Source organism: Nerophis ophidion, linkage group LG01 (genome assembly GCF_033978795.1).
Source record: "Nerophis ophidion isolate RoL-2023_Sa linkage group LG01, RoL_Noph_v1.0, whole genome shotgun sequence".
Taxonomy (NCBI): domain Eukaryota; kingdom Metazoa; phylum Chordata; class Actinopteri; order Syngnathiformes; family Syngnathidae; genus Nerophis; species Nerophis ophidion.
In genome coordinates this window covers 42,281,403-42,307,217 of record NC_084611.1, presented here as the reverse complement: position 1 = coordinate 42,307,217, position 25,815 = coordinate 42,281,403, and the positions used below count along the sequence as shown (strand labels likewise).

At 38.9% G+C, this 25,815-nt stretch overlaps 1 protein-coding gene across 7 annotated transcripts in view; it reads left to right on the top strand.

Moving 5' to 3' along the window:
- Nucleotides 1-951: 951 nt before the first annotated feature.
- LOC133554580 (gastrula zinc finger protein XlCGF57.1-like) overlaps nucleotides 952-25,815 on the top strand; it is a 42,201-nt gene continuing 17,337 nt past the window's right edge. The window contains exons 1-4 of one of the 7 annotated variants that reach the window (XM_061903506.1): nucleotides 952-1,437; nucleotides 3,436-3,579; nucleotides 12,234-12,414; nucleotides 22,547-22,840. In XM_061903506.1, coding sequence (XP_061759490.1) covers nucleotides 3,571-3,579; nucleotides 12,234-12,414; nucleotides 22,547-22,840 — 484 coding nt within the window. In that variant the 5' untranslated portion in view covers nucleotides 952-1,437; nucleotides 3,436-3,570. The other 6 variants (XM_061903550.1, XM_061903516.1, XM_061903536.1 and 3 more) reach the window with 6 other exon arrangements.

Sequence of the window (25,815 nt, the reverse complement as noted above, 5' to 3'; positions counted from 1 at the left end):
ACTATGATGATTAACTTGTGTGATGACTGTATTATGCTGATAGTATATATTTGTACCATGAATTGATTAACGTGGACCCCGACTTAAACAAGTTGAAAAACTTATTGCGGTGTTACCATTAAGTGGTCAATTGTACGGAATATGTACTGTACTGTGCAATCTACTAATAAAAGTTTCAATCAATCAATCGATCATGCATAGGTGACAATAACATCTACTTTAGAAAGGGCAGGGCACAACTGCGCACACGACAGCTGTAGATAACCACGCCCCCAACCACGCCCAGCCCCCCCACCGACCCCTCACCCCCACACCTCACGAAATCGGAGGTCTCAAGGTTGGCAAGTATGGCGCTGTAGCGGTCAATTTATTCCCCCCTACACCCCCTCCGCCCCCATTTACTTCCGGGGTCACGTTTCCTCTTCCGTCATCCCATAGTTTGTGTTTGTAAATTGTTTATTTTTATTTTTATTTTTTATAACATAGCGTTAACAAAACGTCTGTATTTTTTTTAATAATATAGCGTTATATTTTATAATATAGCGTTAACAAAACGTCTGTATTAATCGGACAAATTAACTTGAGGATATTCCTGACTGAATTAATGCACATTTGACTCGTGGACATTAGCAGAAATGAATAACAGTATAATTCAGTTTTTTTTTAGTTCTCTTTGCAAGTGAACTAAATTAAAATGAAATTTATGTGAACTTAATTTTTTGTGTGTGTGTCATTCCTTGTTTTTACGTCAGCACTCATGTTTCCCATAAATCGTGTTACTTTGGGAATGCATATGTGAACAAATACTCATTGCACATTTGACTACCGTACAGGACGGAGAATTAAACGATGTTGACGTTTTGTTAACGCTATATTATGAAAAATAAAATTAAAAAAAATACAATTTACAAACACAAGCTATGGGATGACGTAAGAGGAAACGTGAGGAAACGTGACCCCAGAAGTAAATGGCGGGGAAGGTTTTTGTAGGGGGGAAGAAATTTGGCGTGACAGCACCCACACATGCATTGTGGGCAATTATTAAACAAACAGCTCCCAAAACAAACGGCTCGCAAATGAGAATGGGTTCTCATCGCACGAGGAAGACACGTTCAAGAGACTCGACTCGTTCGCGAACGTCACAAATCTCCACGGATGCGACCAAGATGGCGGCTGGAATACCTGGCGGTTGCCCTCCGCGGATCCCGACTTAGGTTTCAAAATTAAATCAAACAGCGACATGAAACACCAGTAAATGCCTCAAATATTCGCTTTTGTTCTAAAACCTGCGAAACAGTAGTTAAGTTTGGAGCATTTGACTGGGTGACAACGGAAGGGAACAGGCCAGGACTAAAATGGCGACGTCGTCTCTTATAACACAACATCAACAAGAATTAGCGCCACCAACTGAGACAAAGCTGAAAACTGCAGATAAAGGTGAGCGACTTGATATTATCTACAGCATTTTTGGAGGCTACATTAAGCCCTTAAAATGGCTTTGGTAGATGTTAGAGCAGGGGTCACCAACCTTTTTGAAACCAAGAGCTACTTATTGGGTACTGATTAATGCGAAGGGCTACCAGTTTGATACACACTTAAATAAATTGCCAGAAATAGCCAATTTGCTCAATTTACCTTTAACACTATGTTATTATTAATAAAACTAGCTAATTCCAATCTTTTTGAAAAAAATAAAAAAAATAATTCATGGAACATCATTAGTAATTTTTCCTGATTATCAATTTTACAGTTTGGATGACATGTTTTAAATCTGCACTTTGTTAGAATATATAACGGACTGGACCAAGCTATATTACATGTATACAAAGACTAATCATTATTTCTTCTAGATTTTCCAGAACAAAATGTTTAAAAGAAATTCAAAAGACTTCAAAATAAGAGTTACATTTGATTCTACACATTTTCTAGATTTGCCAGAATTTTTTTTAATTGTAATCATAATAAGAAATATTTCACAAAAAGAAGCTAAAATGAAGAATTAAATTAAAATGTATTTATTATTCTTTAAAATAAAAATAATAAATTTACTTGAACATTGATTTAAATCAGTGGTTCTTAACCTTGTTTGAGGTAACGAACCCCACCAGTTTCATATGCGCATTCACCGAACAATACTTCAGTGAAAAATAAGATGTTTTTTTTTCAAATTAAAGAAAAAGTCATGTTTTTTTACTTGTGCACAAAATGAACTGTGCATGAACATCACCTTGTTTAAAGAACAAAACCAACACAGTGCATGAACTCACAACAAATTACACACCTTACACACATTACCATGAATTGATCCACTTGGACCCCGACTTAAACAAGTGGAAAAACTTATTCTGGTGTTACCATTTAGTGGTCAATTGTCCGGAATATGTACTGTACTGTGTAAACTGCACTGTTTCATACAATGTATTCTCTTCCTTTGTAATCTGCTAGTAAACGTTTCAATCAATCAAAAAACCTGCAAATCAGATGGAAAATTAGAGGGAACATTGTTTGGGGGTATCCATAATACACTGATAGGGAGAAGTTTTTATTTACACGATAAGTCGGATGTGTCTTTACCTCCGTGGCGGAGATTTCGCCGAACCCCTGAGGCCGACTCACCGAACCCCTAGGGTTCGATCGAACCCAGGTTAAGAACCACTGATTTAAATTGTCAGGAAAGAAGAGGAAGGAATTTAAAAGGTAAAAAGGTATATGTGTTTAAAAATCCTAAAATCATTTTTAAGGTTGTATTTTTTCTCTAAAATTGTCTTTCGGAAAGTTATAAGAAGCAAAGTAAAACAAATAAATGAATTTATTTAAACAAGTGAAGACCAAGTTTTTAAAATATTTTCTTGGATTTTCAAAGTCTATATGAGTTTTGTCTCTCTTAGAATGTAAAATGTCGAGCAAAGCGAGACCAGCTTGCTAGTAAATAAATACAATTTAAAAAATAGAGGCAGCTCAGTTGTAAGTGCTGCTATTTCATCTATTTGTAGAACAGGCCAGCGGGCGACTCAACTGGTCCTTATGGGCTACCTGGTGCCCGCGGGCACCGCATTGTTGACCCCTGTGTAAGAGCCATATACTCTTTCTGTCCGTCAAATTCATGACGTCACTAAAGGGGTTGGCTCAAGGCCAAGTGCCAGCCTACTTAGGGAGGAGTTGGGATCTTGCTCAAGTGTTGCTGAGTGGAGGCGCAACAGTTTTTGACTGTGCCAGGTAGTAATGGTTTGCTCCCTTGTATTTTCCGTTTTTGCGACAATTTCCCCATTAATTTGAGCGAGGATGAAAGATTCGTGGATGAGGATAGTGAGAGTGAAGGACTACAAGAAGAAAAAAAGACGAGGGCAGTGGGAGCGATTCAGATGTTATTAGACACATTTACTAGGATAATTCTGGAAAATCCGTTATCTGCTTATTGTGTTACTAATGTTTTAGTGAGATTATATAGTCATACCTGAAAGTCGGAGGGGTGTGGTGACCGCCAGTGTCTCTGAGGGAAGCCATGCAGGAGCCAAGAAAGTCGCAGCTGCCTCTTTGACAGCTGCGGGAGGAACGACACAAGCTCCGCTCATGTTTACGGTAAGAGCCGACTTTTTACCACAATTTTCTCACTAAAACCTGCCGGTTGACATGTGGTAGAGAACCATGTTCGCTTGACCGCTCTGTTCCATATTAAAGCTTCACAACAAACAAAGAAACACCGGCTGTGTTTGTGTTGCTGCAATACACCGCTTTCCACCAAAATTTTTCTTATTTGTAGTTTCCATTATTAATTGAACAAATTGCAAAATATTCAGCAACAGAGATGTCCAGAATACTGTGTAATTGTGCAATAAAAACAGACTACTTTTAGCCGTGATTGGTGCTGGGACAACATGTCCGCTACCACCGGTGACGTCACGCGCACGTGTCGTCGTACGCGTCATCATTCCGCGACGTTTTCAACAGGATACCTCGCGGGAAATTTAAAATTGCAATTTAGTAAACTAAACCGCCCGTATTGGCACGTGTTGCAATTTTAAAGGGGAACATTATCACAAAACTTATGTAAGCGTCAATATATACCTTGATGTTGCAGAAAAAAGACCATGTGTTTTTTTTAACCGATTTCCGAAGTCTAAAAGGGTGAATTTGGCAATTTAAAAGCCTTTCAGTTGATAGCCTGTCAGAGCGATGACCTTTCACCCGTGACGTCACAATGTGAAACGATCCGCCATTTTCTCAATCTCATTACACGCACCAAGTCAAATCAGCTGTTATTTTCCGTTTTTTCGACTGTTTTCCCATACCTTGGAGACAGCATGCCTCGTCGGTGTGTTGTCGGAGGGTGTAACAACACAAATAGAGACGGATTCAAGTTGCACCAGTGGCCAAAAGATGCGAAAGTGGCAAGAAATTGGACGATATTTGTTCAAAATACGAAGGTGTGGGGAAAGCAGACGAAATGGTCCCTTGTTTCTTCCGCACACTTTACCGACGACAGCTATGCTACGACAGAGATGGCAAGAATGTGTGGATATCCTGCGACACTCAAAGCAGATGCATTTCCAACGATAAAGTCAAAGAAATCCGCAATATTGGAAAATAGACCACCACTGAATCTGTCGGAGTGCGTGAGCTATTCAGGGACGACGGACCTCGGGAGCACGGCAAGCACTTTTTTTTTTCAATCATTCGAGTACATTCAGGTAGTCTTTTGTAATGCAGTATTTTGTGTCTAATGTGATAAGAGACAATGGAAAATAAAGTCAACCCAATAATCATACATTGCAGATATCTCCCAGAGCCCAGTTTTCAACACCAGATCATCCCACTAAAATGCGCAGAAAACCGAAGCAAACAAATGACAAAGAATGTAAACCTAGTTCATAGTTGTTAGTTTGTTTCCTTTAATGCCAAACAAACACATACCAATCATTGGTTAGAAGGCGATCGCCGAATTTGTCCTCGCTTCCTCCCGTGTCGCTGTCTGTCGTGTCGTTTTTGTCGGTTTCGCTTGTATACGGTTCAAAGCGATATGGCTCAATAGCTTCAGTTTCTTTTTCAATCAATCAATCAATGTTTATTTATATAGCCCTAAATCACAAGTGTCTCAAAGGGCTGCACAAACCACTACAACATCCTCGGAAGAACCCACATAAGGACAAGGAAAACTCAGACCCAGTGGGCAATTTTGTTTCAATTTTGTTGTCGCTACCTGCCTCCACACTCCAACCATCCGTTTATATACATACGTAATCTGTTGAATCACTTACGCCGCTGAAATCTGAGTCTGAATCCGAGCTACTATCGCTATACCTTTCTGTGCTCTCCGCCATGTTTGTTTCTGGTGGTTTCACGCTGTGACGTCACAGGATAATTGACGGGTGGATATACTGATGGTGAAAATCAGGCACTTTGAAGCCGTTTTTCGGGATATTGTGTGATGGGTAAAATATTGAGAAAAATTTCGAAAAATAAAATAAGCCACTGGGAACTGATTTTTATTGGTTTCAACCCTTCCAAAATTGTGATAATGTTCCCCTCAAGAGGGGAACATTATCACCAAACCTATGCAAGCGTCAATATATACCTTGATGTTGCAGAAAAAAGACCATGTATTTTTTAACAGATTTCCGAACTCTAGATGGGTTAATTTTGGCGAATTAAACGCCTTTCTGTTTATCGCTCTGGAGGGGATGACGTCAGAATGTGACGTCGCCAAGGTAATACAGCCGCCATTTTCATTTTCAACCCATTGCAAACATTGGGTCTCAGCTCTGTTAATTTCCGTTTTTTCGACTATTTTTTGGAACCTTGGAGACATCATGCCTCGTCGGTGTGTTGTCGGAGGGTGTAACAACACCAACAGGGAGGGATTCAAGTTGCACCACTGGAAAGAAATCTGCCGCCAGACCCCCATTGAATGTACCAGAGTGTCCGCACATTTGACCGGCGATGCTAAGACAGACATGGCACAGAGATGTATGGATAATCTGCAGATGCATTTGCAATGATTAAGTCAACGAAATCACAAAGGTGAGTTTTGTTGATGTTGGTGACTTATGTGCTAATCAGACATATTTGGTCTCGGCAGGACTGCCAGCTAATCAATGCTAACATGCTATACTTATCGATGCTAACATGCTATTTACGCTAGCTGTATGTACATTTGAAACTAGATACCCACATTTAATGCGAAACAAACACTTACCAATCGACGGATTTAAGTTGCTCCAGTGTCACAAGATGCGAAAGTCCTGATCGTTTGGTCTGCACATTTTACCGGCGATCCTAATAAGGCAGCCATGCTATGGGCCACTTCATTAGGTACACCCATGCTATGGCCGAATAGCTTCAATAGCTATTCGGTCAATATCTTCAATTTCGTTTTCGCTATCTGCCTCCATACTCCGACCATCTGTTTCAATACATGCGTAATCTGTTGAATCGCTTAAGCCGCTGAAATCCGAGTCTGAATCCGAGCTAATGTCGCTATATCTTGCTGTGGTAAAGCCATGTTGTTTGTATTGGCAGCACTGTATGACGTCACAGGGAAATGGACAGTCACATCGCAAATAGCGAAAATCAAGAACTTTAAAGCTTTTTTTAGGGATATTCCGGGAGGTGTAAAATTTTCAGTAAAACTTCGAAAAATAAAACAAGCCACTGGGAACTGATTTTTATTGTTTTCAACCTTTTTGAAATTGTGATAATGTTCCCCTTTAAGATTTCATCATTGATATATAAACTATCAGACTGCGTGGTCGGTAGTAGTGGATTTCAGTAGGCCTTTAAAGTTGATGTCAAACATGAATGCAGTTTCAGCATTATACAGTACATATTTTCAATGGATATGCAGTTCAAATTAGAGTAGATGAAAACATGTAAAATACTAAAATTTGAATTAGAGGAGCAAAGATACGCCGATATCCAAAATACGGGTGGGCGATACTGTTGGTATCAATCCTGTACAGTACTAAGTACAAACAGGGCTAGTATAATATACATTTCGAAGTTACGTTCATTCAGTCACGTGACTTCTTCCCGGAAGTGAAAAACAGTGGTGGTCAACCAAGCCATAATGGCTGTTGTGCAGCAAGCAGCGCGCAAACTCTAGTACGGAAAGGGTAGAGGTCTTTCCGAAAAGCGAGAGAAAAATCAAACTATGCAATGGAATAGATCCTTGTAATTTATCAAAATAAGGTGTGTTGAGTGATATCAAGGATTATCCGTCGGTCGAGTTTCCAGACGTTTCGAACTATCTTGTGCTCCAGACCTCATTCTGCATGCAAAGCAGATGACAACTTGGAAAAGCATGGAGGCCTACAACGTCTTTAAAGTCAAGGAAATCGGTATCAAGACCCTCCTGAATAAATTTGCATCGTTTTCGCTCACATAAGGTTGCATTTCATGATTTCACTTCGTGTCTACAGTCATGTTTGTTGTTGCATGTGCTGTTTACGAGTATGCGCCCCACCCCCATGTGTGTATGTATGTATGTATATATATATATATATATATATATATATATATATATATATATATATATATATATATGTATATATGTATGTATGTATATATATATGTATGTATATATATATGTATGTATATATATGTATGTATGTATATATATATATGTATGTATATATATATATGTATGTATATATATATGTATGTATATATATATATGTATGTATATATATGTATGTATGTATATATATATGTATGTATATATGTATGTATATATGTATGTGTATATGTATGTATATATATATGTATATACACATATATATGTATATACTGTACATATGTATATGTATATATATATGTATATACACATATATATATATGTATGTATGTATATATATGTTCGTATATATATGTATATATATGTATGTATATATATATGTATATATGTATGTATATGTATACGTATATATGTATGTATATATATACGTATATATGTATGTATATATATATATGCATATACACATATATATGTATATACATATGTATATGTATATGTATATATATACATATATATATATATATATATATATATATATGTATGTATATACATATGTATATGTATGTATATATATATATATATATATATATATATATACATACATACATATATATATATATACATATATATATATATATATATATATATATATATATATATATATATATATATATATATATATATATATATATATATATATATATATATATATATATATATATATATATATATATATATATATATATGTAAGTGTTGTTGAAAACTTACACTTAATATTTTTTTGTTTTAAGGATTAACATTTTTTGTTGTAAATTATTATGGTTCTGAAGTCATGTTATATTTTTTGTAAATAAGACACATTTGGGTTACTATAAAAGGGGCAATTTATTTTCTTTGTCACACCGCTATTCTCGCGAGATTTGGTGTGGTGTTTGGAGTTGCAGATATGCAAAGGACTTTGAGCCATCAGCAGCAGTGGGGAACATTTGGCTAGCTGAACAAGTTGCTCAACACTGAAGTGTTTGCTGCCCAAGAACCTCCGAAGTGGCAGGCGGCCACGAGTTTTCATGGCTTAAAACTCAAGTAAAGAGCCCGTCTTTAAGAAACCGAGCCAGTGTTGTCATTTCGGAGCCACAGTGAAAACTCACCCAGCCCATCGCCGGTGAGAAGGACGTCAAGACGAAGACGCCAGCAGGTGCAGTGGGTGACGGTACCGTGGTGCGACACCAGAGGGCGCCAGTACCAAAGCTCATCACACACAAGCAACTAAGCAATGTATTAAGAATGAGTAAAGTGGAAATTAAGAAAGGACTTTGCTAAAGGAAAAACGAGTGGTTTAAGTCATGTTTAAAGGTCCACTATAAGTTTCTACAGCATATTTGTCAAAAGTTACTTAATTTTTACTGTACCTCAAAGTGATGCATTGTTGTTGAAATAAGAGTTTTGTGCATTTTGCTTAAGGTCAAAACACCATTTAAAGTTTCTAAAAAGATACTTACATGGTAAAGTCCAACTAAGCAAATTTGAAGAAGTATTTTTGGAATTTAAACAGAGTGTTAACCAAACGCTAAAGATGACTGACAAAGATAAAGAAGAGTTACCACTTAACGAAGTTGCAGAACATGATGAAGTGCAAGCTGCAGAACAAAAAACTGTTCGTAGAGGTGAAAGACTAAGAACATTAACCGAAAAGGGTAAATAACTTAAAGAGGAGAAACTAAAGAGCCTCAAACACAAATATTCACTTGTTTTTGAAAAATGGAGATATGAAGCAAGATTGAGCAGAGTAATGCTGAGAAAGGAAGCTTCAGAAAGTGAATTAAAGGAATTAATCAATAACGTAAACATCACTTGTAAAGATGTGCAAGTTGTTTATGACCGGATACGTCAAATACAATCTCCTGAAGCAGAAATTAGGCGTAAAGTTGATGCATGCACGTCACTCTCCAAATTTATAGTCAACAGAGCTGAAAAATGGCTTGGAGGAGACATTGAGGATGACGAAGAATCGTGGCCAGATGTCGGATCATGCTTAGGATCTGAAAGTTCTAAATCAAGGTCAAAATCACAAAGGTCCAAAAGTAGTTCAGGACAATCCCGCTCACAAATAATAAAAAGAATGGAAGCTGAAGCAGCTGCATCTCAAGAAATACTGGCAGTAATGGACGAGCAGGAAAAGGAAAAGGCTGAACTACAAAAATTGGAACGCGAGAACTTTGCAAGGCAACAAGCAATGGAAGAGCGGCGTAGAAAGATCGACCGCTTAGAAGAAGTTAAGAAAATGAATGCTGCTAAAGCTCGTGTAAAGGTTTACGATGAAGTTGAAAGTAGTGCTGGAAGTCAAAGTTTTTCACACAGTATTAAAGCAGCAAGTGAAACCCAAGCAATCCCTATCACACCAAGCATTCCCTTTCAAGCTATAAACACAACCCAAGTATTTCATGCTACAAGCCATGCGTTTGCTCCACACATTCAAACTCCTATCATACAAGCAAAGGCCACAAGTCAAACACTCAAAGCATCAAGTCCACCATTCATCCCTCAAGCCACACACGTTCAAACGGTTGTAACGCAACCACAAGCAAATTCTGATCTAGTTGGCATACTAGCAGAAGCAATAAGTGCAAATCGACTTCCAACTCCAGAACCTGCATTGTTCACTGGAGACCCACTGAAGTTCAAAGACTGCCAGTTGTCATTTGAAACCTTAATTGAAAGAAAGAACATTCCCAAGAATGAAAAACTTTACTATCTCAGGAAGTATCTCGGTGGATCTGCAAAAAGAGCAGTAGAAGGATTCCTCCTAGTAGGTACAGATGAAGCGTACGACTCAGCTTGGAAATTGCTGGAAAAGCGTTTTGGAGATCTGTTCACCATAGGAAAATGCTTTAGAGACAAGCTTCATGGTTGGCCGAAAATAAGCTACAAAGATGGAAGTGAGTTAAGGGAATTTGCTGACTTTCTTGGAAGTTGTGAAACGGCGATACCACACATAAAGGCGTTAGAAGTTCTCAATGATTGTATGGAAATTCAGAGACTCTTGTTGAAACTTCCAGATTGGTTGACTACAAGATGGAACCGCAAAGCCATGAAAATAAGACAAACAAATAATGGAGAGTATCCATCCTTCCGCACGTTTGTTGAGTTTGGGACTATGGAAGCTGACTTAGCGTGCGATCCCATAGCCTCAATGCAAGCACTCAAAGGTTTGGACACAAGTAAACTCAAACATTCACGCAGTCAAGTCATTCAAGCAAAAATGTTTAGTACAAACTCAAGTCACTCAACAAGCTCAGGTCACGCAAATACTTTAACCTGTCTCTTCTGCAAAAGGAATGGCCACACTCTTGATAAATGTTTCAAGTTCATGGAAAAAATGGTTCAAGATCGTGTCAAGTTTGCACAGACAGAAAAGCTGTGTTTCGGATGTTTAAAGACTGGACATCATTCAAAGAAGTGCGATAAAAGGAGCACATGTGAGAAATGTCAAAGGAGACATCCTACATGTCTGCATGACGACAAGTTCATGGAACATAAAAAGGCAACACCTGCAAAGAGTGAGGATAACTCTCAAGACAAAGTAGACACTAAAGTCACAAAGGATGAAGACAAATCTACTGCAATCTCTAACAGGGTAATTCAAGACACCTCAAACACGTTGACATCCTTTATACTACCTGTCTGGGTCTCATCCACAAACCACCCAGAGAAAGAAGTTTTAGTGTATGCGCTTCTCGACTCACAGAGCGATACATCTTTCATCTTGGATGAAGTAGCTCAAGATCTCAACACAAATAAAAGCAAAGCCAGTCTGCAGCTATCTACTATGTCCGCCAAGTCAACAGTTATACCATGTGAGAAGCTGGTAAACCTTCAAGTCAGAGGATATAAGTGGGGAAAGAAAATCATATTACCACCAGTCTTTACTAGAGAGTTTATCCCAGTTAACAGGTCACATATCCCGACGTCTGAAACCGCTTTGAAGTGGCCTCATCTGGAAAAGCTAGCAGATAAGTTACCACCAATGCTCGAATGTGAAGTTGGTCTGCTTCTCGGCTATACCTGTCAACAAGCCCTTCTACCAAGAGAAGTTCTTGCAGGCAAAGAAAACCAACCCTACGCACAGCTAACCGATCTCGGCTGGAGCATAGTTGGTTGCTCGTATCAAGTACACAATCACAATGATGCCGTCGGCACAAGTCACAGAATCATTGTGCGTGAAGTAACTCCTGCTTCACAACCAGCAGTTGAACTCAAGCAAGAAGTGCGTTTTGTATGCAGAACTCAAGTAAAAGAAGTCAATCCAATTGATGTGATAAAGGCTTTGGAATCTGACTTCTCCGAGCATGCAATAGACGACAATACAATTTCTCAAGAAGATATTTTGTTCATGACAAAGGTGACAAAAGGCATACGACAAAAAGAAGACGGTCACTACGAACTTCCACTACCATTCAAAACAGACAATCCAAATCTTCCAAACAACAAACAATACGCTGAGCACAGATTGTCCTCATTGAAACGTAGACTCAGAGGGGACGAGAAATACTACAAGTGTTATGTCAAGTTTATGGATGACATCATAACCCGCGGAGACGCAGAAAGAGTCCCAGTACAAGAGCTGGAAAACACGACAGCGTGGTACATCCCTCACCACAGGGTTTACCACCCCCATAAGCCTGCAAAGATCCGTGTGGTTTTTGATTGTTATTTCCGTTTCCAGGGAACATCTCTCAACGATCATCTTCTGACTGGACCAGACCTCACCAACACATTGGTCGGAGTGTTATGCCGCTTCAGAAAGGGTCCCATCGCCTTCATGTGTGACGTGGAGAGAATGTTCCATCAATTCCATGTTGTCAAGGAACATCAAGACTACCTGAGATTTCTCTGGTGGGACAAAGGTGATTTGAACTCCGAACCTTCAGTGTACAGGATGAAAGTGCACCTTTTCGGGACAGCTTCCTCTCCCGGATGCTGTAACTTCGGACTCAAACATCTCGCATCTAAAGGTAAAGACAAGTTCAGCAAAGAGACTGTCAAGTATATCCAAAGAGGTTTTTACGTTGATGATGGACTTGCTAGTGTAACGTCAACAGCCGAAGCCATAAAGCTGGTCAAAGAGTCAAGAGCACTTTGCAAGACAGGCAAACTCTGTTTGCATAAGTTTGTGTCAAACAATAAAGAAGTGCTCGAAGCAATTCCCCTAGAAGAACAAGCTCAAGCCAAAGAACAAGACCTGGCTCTTGGAGAACCTCACGTCGAACGCGCACTTGGAGTACAATGGTGTATTGAGGCAGATGAATTCCAATTCAGAGTCAAAGTCAAAGACAACCCGTTGACAAGGAGAGGGGTGCTCTCGACAGTTGCATCAGTCTATGACCCCCTTGGGTTTGTCGCCCCATTCATACTGATTGGAAAGCAAATACTCCAAACGTTGTGCAAAGACAAAGTAAATTGAGACGACAATCTCCCAGACCACATTCTACAACGGTGGGAAGCATGGTTGAGAGACCTGCCCAAACTGGCAGCTCTGAAGATCCCACGAAGCTACTCACAAGACATCAATGTTGTACAGTACGAGTTACATAACTTCTCAGACGCAAGCCTCGAAGGTTATGGCGCATGTTCATACCTCAGAGCAATAAGTAAAGAAGAAAAAATCAGTTGTTCACTAGTCATGGGTAAAGCAAGAGTTACACCAATTAAACAAACAACCATCCCAAGACTCGAACTATCATCAGCCGTGACTTCAGTCTGCAACGCAGATGTAATCAAGCGAGAACTGGAAATTGAAAATCTCAAGGAATATTATTGGTCAGATTCACAAATCGTATTGCCATACATATCCAACGATGCAAAAAGATTTCACACATTCGTCGCCAATCGAATCCAACGAATAAAACAAAGCACAAGTCCTGAAAAATGGCAGCATGTCAGCTCAGAAGACAACCCTGCTGATCACGCCTCAAGAGGTTTAAGCGCAACTCAGTTGAAAGAATCAAACTGGTTAAAAGGCCCAGATTTCCTTTGGAAACAAGATCTTCCAGTCCATGAGGAAATGGTGGGAGAGATCGAAGAAACGGATCCCGAACTCCGTAAAGGTCACACGCACACTACACAGTCAAAGGAAGCAAACCCAGTGCCAGAGCATTTACAGACATTTTCTGATTGGTCTAGAGCAATAAAGGCCATCGCCAGACTCAAGAGATTCATCAGAGAATATAAAGGTATCCAACAAAGAATGAACAAAGTCACAGATCTTGAAGAGAGAAAAGATGCAGAAATGTTCATCATCAAGCTAGTGCAAAGAGAAGCTTTCCCTGAGGAAATAAAGAAAATCAGATCTCAAAAGGAAAATTCTTTACACAAGCACAACAGACTAATACAGTTGAACGCTTTCCTGGACAAGTCAGATGTTCTCAGGGTGGGAGGAAGATTATCCCAATCAGCCTTACATCATGATGTGAAATACCCCGCAATTCTTCCCAAAGAATCTCACGTGTCAGCCCTACTCATCAAACGTTACCATGAACGTGTACATCATCAAGGGAGAGGAATGACTACAAATGAATTGCGTACAAATGGAATATGGATCTTAGGATGTGGAAATGTTGTTTCATCGCACATCTACCGCTGCGTTAAGTGCAGGAAATATAGAAAAGCTGCAAATGTCCAACAGATGGCAGATTTGCCAGAAGTGAGAACAGAAACAGCGCCACCTTTTACCTACTGCGGCATCGACTGTTTCGGCCCATTCATAGTAAAGGATGGAAGGAAAGAAGTCAAAAGATATGGATTATTGTTCACATGCTTATGTTCTCGAGCTGTGCACATTGAAACAATCAACGACTTATCGACAGATGCTTTCATGAATGCCCTTCGAACTCTGATCGCCATAAGAGGTCCTGTCCGACAATTAAGGTGCGACCAAGGGACAAACTTTATGGGTGCTAGGAGAGAGTTTTAGGAGTTAATGAAAGACATGGATCAGGAACAACAAAGAGTCATTGGTTGCGAATTTGTGATGAACGTTCCATCAGCAAGCCACATGGGAGGTATCTGGGAACGCCAAATTCGAACAGTGCGAAGCATACTTACAGCAATGCTTGACAAGTACTCAAACAGACTCGATACAACTAGTCTAAGAACATTACTTCACGAGACAATGGCAATCATCAACAGTAAACCCTTAAGTGTTGAATATCTAAATGATCCCTCAGGTTCAGAACCACTAACTCCCAATCACATATTAACGATGAAATCTTCAGTTATTCTTCCCCCTCCAGGACAGTTTTGCAAGGATGATTTGTACTTGAACAAAAAATGGAAAAGGGTGCAATTTCTCGCAAATGAATGTTGGCAAAGATGGAGGCGAGAATATTTGTTGGATCTCCAACAGTGACAGAAATGGCAGATTCAAGAAACCTGCAAGTAAATGATATTGTGATAATACAGGATGACAACGCTCCAAGATGTAAATGGAAACTAGCTCGAGTGATAGAGACTTTGGAAAGCCCAGACGGCAAAGTTCGAAAGGTGAAGTTGAAGACCAGTGAAACCACTTTTGACAAAGGGAAACCACTGACGAGACTGATATACCTAGAAAGACCAATTCACAAAGTCGTGACCCTACTTGAGACTGACATACACAGTAAAACAGATTCTAACCAGGACACTTTTTAGAAAATCACATTGAGAGACAATGATTGATTTTGGTGGGAGTGTAAGTGTTGTTGAAAACTTACACTTAATATTTTTTGTTTTAAGGATTAACATTTTTTGTTGTAAATTATTATGGTTCTGAAGTCATGTTATATTTTTTGTAAATAAGAAACATTTGGGTTACTATAAAAGGGGCAATTTATTTTCTTTGTCACACCGCTATTCTCGCGAGATTTGGTGTGGTGTTTGGAGTTGCAGACATGCAAAGGACTTTGGGCCATCAGCAGCAGTGGGGAACATTTGGCTAGCTGAACAAGTTGCACAACATTGGAGTGTTTGCTGCCCAAGAACCTCCGAAGTGGCAGGCGGCCACGAGTTTTCATGGCTTAAAACTCAAGTAAAGAGCCCGTCTTTAAGAAACCGAGCCAGTGTTGTCATTTCGGAGCCACAATATGTATGTATGTATATATATATATATATCCATCCATCCATCCATCCATCATCTTCCGCTTATCCGAGGTCGGGTCGCGGGGGCAACAGCCTAAGCAGGGAAACCCAGACTTCCCTCTCCCCAGCCACTTCGTCTAGCTCTTCCCGGGGGATCCCGAGGCGTTCCCAGGCCAGCCGGGAGACATAGTCTTCCCAACGTGTCCTGGGTCTTCCCCGTGGCCTCCTACCAGTTGGACGTGCCCTAAACACCTCCCTAGGGAGGCGTTCGGGTGGCATCCTGACCAGATGCCCGAACCACCTCATCTGGCTCCTCTCGATGTGAAGGAGCAGCGGCTTTACTTTGAGTTCCTCCCGGATGGCAGAGCTTCTCACCCTATCTCTAAGGGAGAGCCCCGCCACACGGCGGAGGAAACTCATTTCGGCCGCTTGTACCCGTGATCTTATCCTTTCGGTCATGACCCAAAGCTCATGACCATAGGTGAGGATGGGAACGTAGATCGACCGGTAAATTGAGAGCTTTGCCTTCCGGCTCAGCTCCTTCTTCACCACAACGGACCGGTACAACGTCCGCATTACTGAATATATATGTATGTATGTATGTATGTATGTATGTATGTATGTATGTATGTATGTATGTATGTATGTATGTATGTATATATATGTATGTATGTATGTGTATGTATGTATGTATATATATATATATATACTATATATGTATATATATGTGTATATGTGTGTGTGTATATATGTACGTGTGTGTGTGTATATATATATGTGTGTGTGTGTATATATATATGTGTGTGTGTATATGTATATAAGTGTGTGTATATATATATGTGTGTGTATATATGTACACTACCGTTCAAAAGTTTGGGGTCACATTGAAATGTCCTTATTTTTGAAGGAAAAGCACTGTACTTTTCAATGACGATAACTTTAAACTAGTCTTAACTTTAAAGAAATACACTCTATATATTGCTAATGTGATAAATGACTATTCTAGTTGCAAATGTCTGGTTTTTGGTGCAATATCTACATAGGTGTATAGAGGCCCGTTTCCAGCAACTATCACTCCAGTGTTCTAATGGTACCATGTGTTTGCTCATTGGCTCAGAAGGCTAATTGATGATTAGAAAACCCTTGTGCAATCACGTTCACACATCTGAAAACAGTTTAGCTCGTTACAGAAGCTACAAAATTGACCTTCCTTTGAGCAGATTGAGTTTCTGGAGCATCACATTTGTGGGGTCAATTAAACGCTCAAAATGGCCAGAAAAAGAGAACTTTAATCTGAAACTCGACAGTCTATTCTTGTTCTTAGAAATGAAGGCTATTCCATGCGAGAAATTGCTAAGAAATTGAAGATTTCCTAAAACGGTGTGTACTACTCACTTCAGAGGACAGCACAAACAGGCTCTAACCAGAGTAGAAAAAGAAGTGGGAGGCCGCGTTGCACAACTGAGCAAGAAGATAAGTACATTAGAGTCTCTGCTTTGAGAAACAGACGCCTCGCAGTTCCCCAACTGGCATCTTCCTTGAATAGTACCCACAAAACACCAGTGTCATCATCTACAGTGAAGAGGCAGCTGCGGGATTCTGGGCTTCAGGGCAGAGTGGCAAAGAAAAAGCCGTATCTGAGACTGTCCAATAAAAGAAAAAGATTAAGTTGGGCAAAAGAACACAGACATTGGACAGAGGAAGACTGGAAAAAAGTGTTGTGGACGGATGAATCCAAGTCTGAGGTGTTTGGATCACAAAGAAGAACGTTTGTGTGATGCAGAACAACTGAAAAGATGCTGGAAGAATGCCTTACGTCATCTGTTAAGCATGGTGGAGGTAATGTGATGGTCTGGGGTTGCTTTGGTGCTGGTAAGGTGGGATATTTGTACAGGGTAAAAGGGATTCTGAAAAAGGAAGGCTATCACTACATTTTGCAACGCCATGCCATACCCAATGGACAGCGCTTGATTGGAGCCAATTTCATCCTACAACAGGACAATGACCCAAAACACACCTCCAAATTGTGCAAAAACTATTTAAAGAAGGAGGCAGCTGGTATTCTATCGGTAATTGAGTGGCCAGCGCAGTCACCAGATCTGAACCCCATTGAGCTGTTGTGGGAGCAGCTTGATTGAATGGTACGCAAGAAGTGCCCATCCAACCAATCCAACTTGTAGGAGCGGCTTCTAGAAGCGTGGGGTGCAATTTCTCCAGATTACCTCAACAAATTAACAACTAGAATGCCAAAGGTCTGCAATGCTGTAATTGCTGCAAATGGAGGATTCTTTGACAAAAGCAAAGTTTGATGTAAAAAAAATCTTATTTCAAATACAAAATAACTTTGTCAATGTCTTGAGTCTATTTTCTATTCATTTCACAACGTATGGTGGTGAATAAGTGTGACTTTTCATGGAAAACACAAAATTGTTTGGGTGACCCCAAACTTTTGAACGGTAGTGTATATATGTGTATAAATATGTATATATATATTTGTGTATATATGTGTATATATGTATATATATATATATATATATATATATATATATATATATATATATATATATATGTATATGTGTGTGTGTGTGTGTGTGTGTGTGTGTGTGTGTGTGTGTGTGTGTGTGTGTGTGTGTGTGTGTGTGTGTATATATATATATATATATATATATATATATATGTGTGTGTGTATATATATATGTATATATGTGTGTATGAATGTATATGTATATATATATGTGTATATGTATATATATATATATATGTGTGTATATATATTTGTATGTATATATATATATATGTATGTATGTATTAGGGGTGGGCAAATTAATGCGTTAATTACGAGTTAACTCATCAATCTATTAACGCCGACAATTATTTTATCGCACATTTGCTTATGTTGTTTACATTCTTTTATTTTGTTAACGCATTTTCTTAACAAGATGGCGTCGCCCGGACGCTTCGTCGTCGAGGGGCTCTTGGTAAAGATGGAACATTTGGCAAAAATACCGGACAATTCTGCAAATTTCATGGCTGGCTTACAGCGTGGTCACTCCGGGATAACTTACGACCGCCAGACAATTCTGGATGTGGATAGATCGGGCCGTTTCGGACTGAATGACGCGTGCTTGCTAGACCGGCTAGCTAGCATGGGAATACTTTGCCGGCTACATCCAGCGGCCTGTGAAGCAGCGGAGTATATGTGTTGTCTGTCTATTTATCAATAATGCAGACGAGGAGTGTTGGCTGAGTTCTTAACGTTTACTTTCAGAGCGTGCATATCACAACATACAAGATGCCGTCATGGCGACACAACCTATACCGGGCTACCGCGCATGCTCGTCACTCCTGTTGCATGCTGGGTAGGGTAGTTATTTTATTCCCTGGCTCATAACATCACAATATAGTACCATGTATATGCGTTCAGTTTATCAAAGCACCAAGCAAACAATCGGAAAATTCCCATCATATCAATTCCTAGATATGGTCATAATTATTTTAAGTGCACTATGCAGAATAAATACAACATTATTAATATTGCTACTATGGATAATTTGATCAAAAATTCCCTAAAATAGCTCACTACCTATAATATAGGTTTTTTAAACATAAGATCCCTGATAAAAAAAAAAAATGTTTCTGCTGTTACCCCAGAAATTGCCTGTTCAGATGTTATGATTGTGGCTCAGAGATTTGTATGTAGATTATATGTATTTTCCATAACAAACAGGATAACTTAAATACCCTGGCAGTGGCAATAAGCTTAAATGTTTGTATTTACATTTTTTGAGTTGATTTTCATAAAATATGCTATTTAACTGCTACTGTTTAACAAGGACTGATTTAAATTGTGTTTGCACAACAAATGTTGTGACGCTTTTGTTCATGTGGTGGAATATTCCAATAAAGGTGCACTACACACTACTTTTGAATTCATTATTGGGCTTTGCGTATACAATGCAGTTAATCGCGATTAATCAGAGAAATAGTGCGATTAACTTCGATTAAAATTTGTAATCGTTGCCCAGCCCTAGTATGTGTATATGTATATATATGTATGTATATATATATATATATATATATATATATATATGTATGTATGTGTATATGTATGTATATATATATATGTATGTATATATATGTATATATATATGTATGTATATATATATGTATAAATAAATAATATATATATAATATATACTTATATTTATATTTATGTATATATATATACATATATATACACACACACATATAAGTATATGTATATATATATGTATATGTGTATGTGTCATCATCATCATCAATCTTTTTTGCAGACCTTAAAGGCCTACTACTGACCACACAGTCTGATAGTTTATACATCAATGATGAAATGTTAACATTGCAAGACGTGCCAATATGGCCTTTTTAGTTTACTAAATTACAATTTTAAATATTCAGCGGAGTTTCCTGTTGAAAACGTTGTGGAATGATGACTCGATGATGACGCGTGTTTGTGATGTTATTGGTTGGAGGGGACATATTAGCCCAGCACCACTTACGGCTAAAGGTCGTCTCTTTTCATCGTGCAATTACAGAGTATTTTGGACATCTGTGTTGCTGAATCTTTTATAATTTGTTCAATTAATAATGGAGAAGTCAAAGTAGAAAGATGTAGGTGGGAAGCTTTTAGCCTTTAGCCACACAAACACACTGTGTTTCCTTGTTTAAAATTCCCGGAGGTGACGCTTTACAATGGATCTGAGCAGTCAAGCGAACATGGATCACAACTACATGTCAACCGGCAGTTTTAGGTGAGAAAAATGTGGAAATAAGTCGCCTCTTACCGGAGATCAGCGGAGCCAGCGACCTCCTGCTGCCGTGACTTCTCTCAGAGACTCTGGCGTCAAAACACCCGTGGCCACACCCCTCCGACTTCAAGGTTCTCTTTAACTCACTAAAACACGAGCAACACAATAGGCAGATAAGGGATTTCCCAGAATTATCCGAGTAAATGTGTCTAAAAACATCTGAATCGCTCTCACTTGCCCTCGCCTTTTTTTTTTCTTTTCTATTTTCTAGGCCTTCACTCTAAATTTCCTCATCCACAAATCTTTCATCCTCGCTCAAATTAATGGGGAAATTGTCACTTTCTCGGTCCGAATAGCTCTTGCTGCTGGAGGCTCACATTATAAACAATGTGAGGATGTGAGGAGCCCTCACACCGGGGACGTCATCGTCTGCTACTTCCGGTACAGGCAAGGCTTTTTTATTAGCGACCAAAAGTTGCAAACTTTATCGTCGATGTTTTCTACTAAATCCTTTCAGCAAAAATATGGCAATATTGCGAAATGATCAAGTATGACACATAGAATGGACCTGCTATCCCCGTTTAAATAAGAAAATCTCATTTCAGTAGGCCTTTAAGATCCATTAAACATATAAAAACACAATACAAAATATTAAAAACAAAACACTAAATTATTAAAAAACAAAACAATAAAACATTAAGAAACATTTTAAAAAAATGTGTGTATATATATATATATATATATATATATATATATATACATATATGTGTGTTTATATATATATATATATTATATATATAAATAATATAATATATATATATAGTGAAGTGAATTATATTTATAAAGCGCTTTTTCTCTAGTGACTCAAAGCGCTTTACATAGGGAAACCCAATATCTAATTTTTACATACGTATGCCACCCACCAGTGTGGGTGGGACTGAGAGCAGGTGGGTAAAGTGTCTTGCTCAAGGACACAATGGCAGTGACTAGGATGGCGGAAGCGGGATTCGAACCTGCAACCCTCAAGTTGCTGGCGCGGCCGCTCTACCAACCGAGCTATACCACCCCCCTGTATGTATATAAAAATATACATACATTTTATATAAATATGTATGTATGTATGTGTGTATATATATATATATATACATATATATATATATATATATATGTATGTGTGTGTATATGTATATATCCATCCATCCATTTTCTACCGCTTGTCCCTTTCGAGGTCGCGGGGGTCACTGGATTCTATCTCAGCTGCGTTTCGGGCGGAAGACAGCGTACACCTGGGGAAGCCGCAGTACATTCAAACTCCACACAGAAAGATCCCGAGCCAGGGATTGAACTCAGGGCCTTCGTATTGTGAGGCAGACGCACTAACCCCTTCTTCACCGTGCTGCCCATGTGTGTGTGTATATATATATATATATATATATATATATATATATATATATATATATATATATATATATATATGTATATATATATATATATATATATATATATATATATATATATATATATATGTATATATATATATATATATGTATATATATATGTATATATATATATATATATATATATATATATATGTATATATATATATGTATATATATATATATATATATATATATATATATATATGTATATATATATATGTATATATATATATATATATATATATATATATATATATGTATATATATATATATGTATGTATGTATGTGTTAAGTTAAATTACCAATGATTGGCGGAATTATTCTCTGCATTTGACCCGTCACTCTTGATCAGCAGCAGTGGCCACACCCGGGAATCATTTTTGGTGATTCAAACCCCAACTCCAACCCTTGATGCTGAGTGCCAAGCAGGGAGGTAATGGGTCTCATTTTTATTGTCTTTGGTATGACTCGGCCGGGGTTTGAACTCACAACCTACCGATCTCGGGGCGAACACTCAAACCACTAGGCCATTGAGTAGGTTAAGTGATATCAGGTCAGGGTAGTAGAAGCCATTAAAACAAGGCATTCAATTATTGGCCACAAAACACTATGCAGACACAGAGTACATAGAAGAATGTGTAGTGAGTTTAAGGAGAAACATCTCAAATACGTCTGAGCCAAAGTGTGTTTGTGTGCAGACTTCCAGCACCTGATTGGTCATCAGGGAAAACTTTCCCCTCGGCTGCAAGGGTTTGCTACTTTGAAGCAGGAGAATATCCATTTCGTCCACGTGAAAGAGGAAGAGAAGGAACTCGACATCGCCCAGGAAGGAGACTATCTTTTCAGGCCGCAGGAGGCTGATCCCACCAAGTTACCAATGACTTTTGTCACTGCTAAGACTGAAAACCATGAAGATTTACCTCGAGAAAATCTCTTAGCTTCACTATCTCCTACTGACAGCAAACCATTTGAATGCTCCAAAAAGAAGACAGGTGAAGTTTAAAGTTTTACCTGTTCAATATGTGCTAAAATATTGATATAACATTATTATAACAGTTTAGGTGTGAAAACAGAAATGTGTTGTTACACGTGATACGTCATCTAGAAAGGGATGATTTGTTGTGTGTGTGATACCAGATTCTCCCATGAGCAATAGTGCTGCTAAGAACAACAGTGACTGTGTTTCCATGCACTAAATTTGTCTGATTTCTCAGTTTGACCCTAAACAAACCTCCTACATCTAATGGAATTATCATATTCGACTTTAAAGAAACCAGACTAATACACAGAGATTTTGCGATTGAAAAGCAGAGTGGGTGTGTGCCGCCGGTTACACTACACACCAAATCAGAATGTTATTGCCAGTCTGAACATGCCGAAGTGCTTCAAATCTCATCTTTTGCTATCAGATTTGGGCCACATCAAGAGGTTGTCCAAATCCAATTGGAATCTGATCTTTTCAAAGGTGACTTTAGTCTAAACGGCGATGTGACCTAAATGCGACCCAAAAGCGACCTTTTCGTCAATTTTGGGCGAACTATGTCATTCATGTGCGCGGGGAAAGACGAAGCCCGCCACCGGAAGTGGATACTTCATCACAACATCCGGCTTCGTTGAGCAAAATATTGTGCTACTCAGTGGCCTAGTACCGTATTTCCTTGAATTGCCGCCAGGTATATAGTTTGCAGCTGTCTATAATTACTGCCGGGTCAAACTCGTTTCGCAAAATAATTAGCGCATGCTTAGCATTACCGCCGGCTCACGATTAACGCTAGGTCAAACTCGTTTCGCAAAATATTATTTTTATTAGCGCATGTCTAGAATTTCCGCTGGGTCAAACTCGTTTCGCCAAATAATTAGCATATGCCTAGAATTTCCGCCGGGTCAAACTCGTCACGTCACGAGTGACACTTCACCTGTCATCATTTTCAAAATGGAGAGGCTGATTTCAATAATTTGAAATCGCATAAAGGGAAGAAGATTAAGAGCTATTCAGTAGGATTTAAGGTCCAAGCTATTGAATATGCTAAAAACAGTAAGCGGCTATGTTTTATGAATATACCGTAGCTGTGTGTGTCAAATATAAGTCATTAAATGACTCCCGCCTCCTGGTGAGAGAGGGCGCTAGTGATCCTTCTTGCGACAACTCGGCTGCAGAAGAAGTGACATAAAAGCAGCAAGAGTGAACAGCGATCGTTTATTTTTTCCTCTCGCTTGCACTTTTAACATAGAGGATTACATATCTACAAACCCCGTTTCCGTATGAGTTGGGAAATTGTGTTAGATGTAAATATAAACGCAATACAATGACTTGCAAAGCATTTTCAACCCATATTCAGTTGAATATGCTACAAAGACAACATTTTTGATGTTAAAACTGATAAACATATTTTTTTTTGCAAAAAATCATTAACTTTAGAATTTGATGGCAGCAACACGTGACAAAGAAGTTGGGAAAGGTGGCAACTAATACTGATTAAGTTGAGGAATGCTCATCAAACACTTATTTGGAACATCCCACAGGTGTGCAGGCTAATTGGGAACAGATGGGTGCCATGATTGGGTATAAAAGCAGCTTCCATGAAATGCTAAGTAATTCACAAACAAGTATGGGGCGAGGGTCACCAATTTGTAAGCAAATTGTCGAACAGTTTTAGAACAACATTTCTCAACGATCTATTGCAAGGAATTTAGGGATTTTACCATCTACAATCCGTAAAATCATCAAAAGGTTCAGTGAATCTGGAGAAATCACTGCATGTAAGCGATGATAATACAGACCTTTGAACCCTCAGGCGGTACTGCATCAAAAACAGACATATAGTGTGTAAAGGATATCACCACATGTGTTCAGGATCACTTCATAAAACCACTGTCAGTAACTACAGTTGGTCGCTACATCTTTAAGTGCATGTTAAAGATGAAAAAGCGAAAGCCATTTATCATCAACACCCAGGAACGCCGCCGGCTTCGCTGGGCCTGAGCTCATCTAAGATGGACTGATGCAAAGTGGAAAAGTGTTCTGTGGTGTGACGAGTCCACATTTCAAATTATGTTTGGAAACTGTGGACGTTGTGTCCTCCAGAACAAAGAGGAAAATAACCATCTGGACTGTTGTAGGCGCAAAGTTCAAAAGCCAGCATCTGTGATGGTATGGGGGTGTATTAGTGCCCAAGGCATGGGTAACTTACACATCTGTGAAGGCACCATTAATGCTGAATGGTCCATACAGGTTTTGGAGCAACATATGTTGTCATCAAAGCAACGTTATCATGGATGCCCCTGCTTATTTCAGCAAAACAATGCCAAGCCGCGTGTTACAACAGCGTGGCTTTGTAGTAAAAGAGTGCGGGTACTTTCCTGGCCCGCCTGCAGTCCAGACCTGTCTCCCATCGAAAATGTATGGCGGATTATGAAGCGTAAAATACGACAACAAGACCCCGGACTGTTGAACAACTTAAGCGTGGTAGAGTGGTTGTGCGCAACCCGAGGGTCCCTGGTTCAATCCCCACCTAGTACCAACCCCGTCACATCCGTTGTGTCCTGAGCAAGACACTTCACCCTTGCTCCTGATGGGTGCTGGTTAGCGCCTTGCATGGCAGCTCCCTCCATCAGTGTGTGAATGTGTGTGTGAATGGGTAAATGTGGAAGTAGTGTCAAAGCGCTTTGAGTACCTTGAAGGTAGAAAAGCGCGATACAAGTACAACCCATTTATTTAAGCTGTACATCAAGCAAGAATGGTAAAGAATTCCACTTTCAAAGCTTTAACAATAAATTTTCTCAGTTCCCAAACGTTTATTGAGTGTTGTTAAAAGAAAATGTGATGTAACACAGTGGTGAACATGCCCTTTCCCAACTACTTTGGCACGTTTTGCAGCCATGAAATTCTAAGTTAATTATTATTTGCAAAAAAAAATAAAGTTTATGAGTTTGAACATCAAATATCTTGTCTTTGTAGTGCATTCAA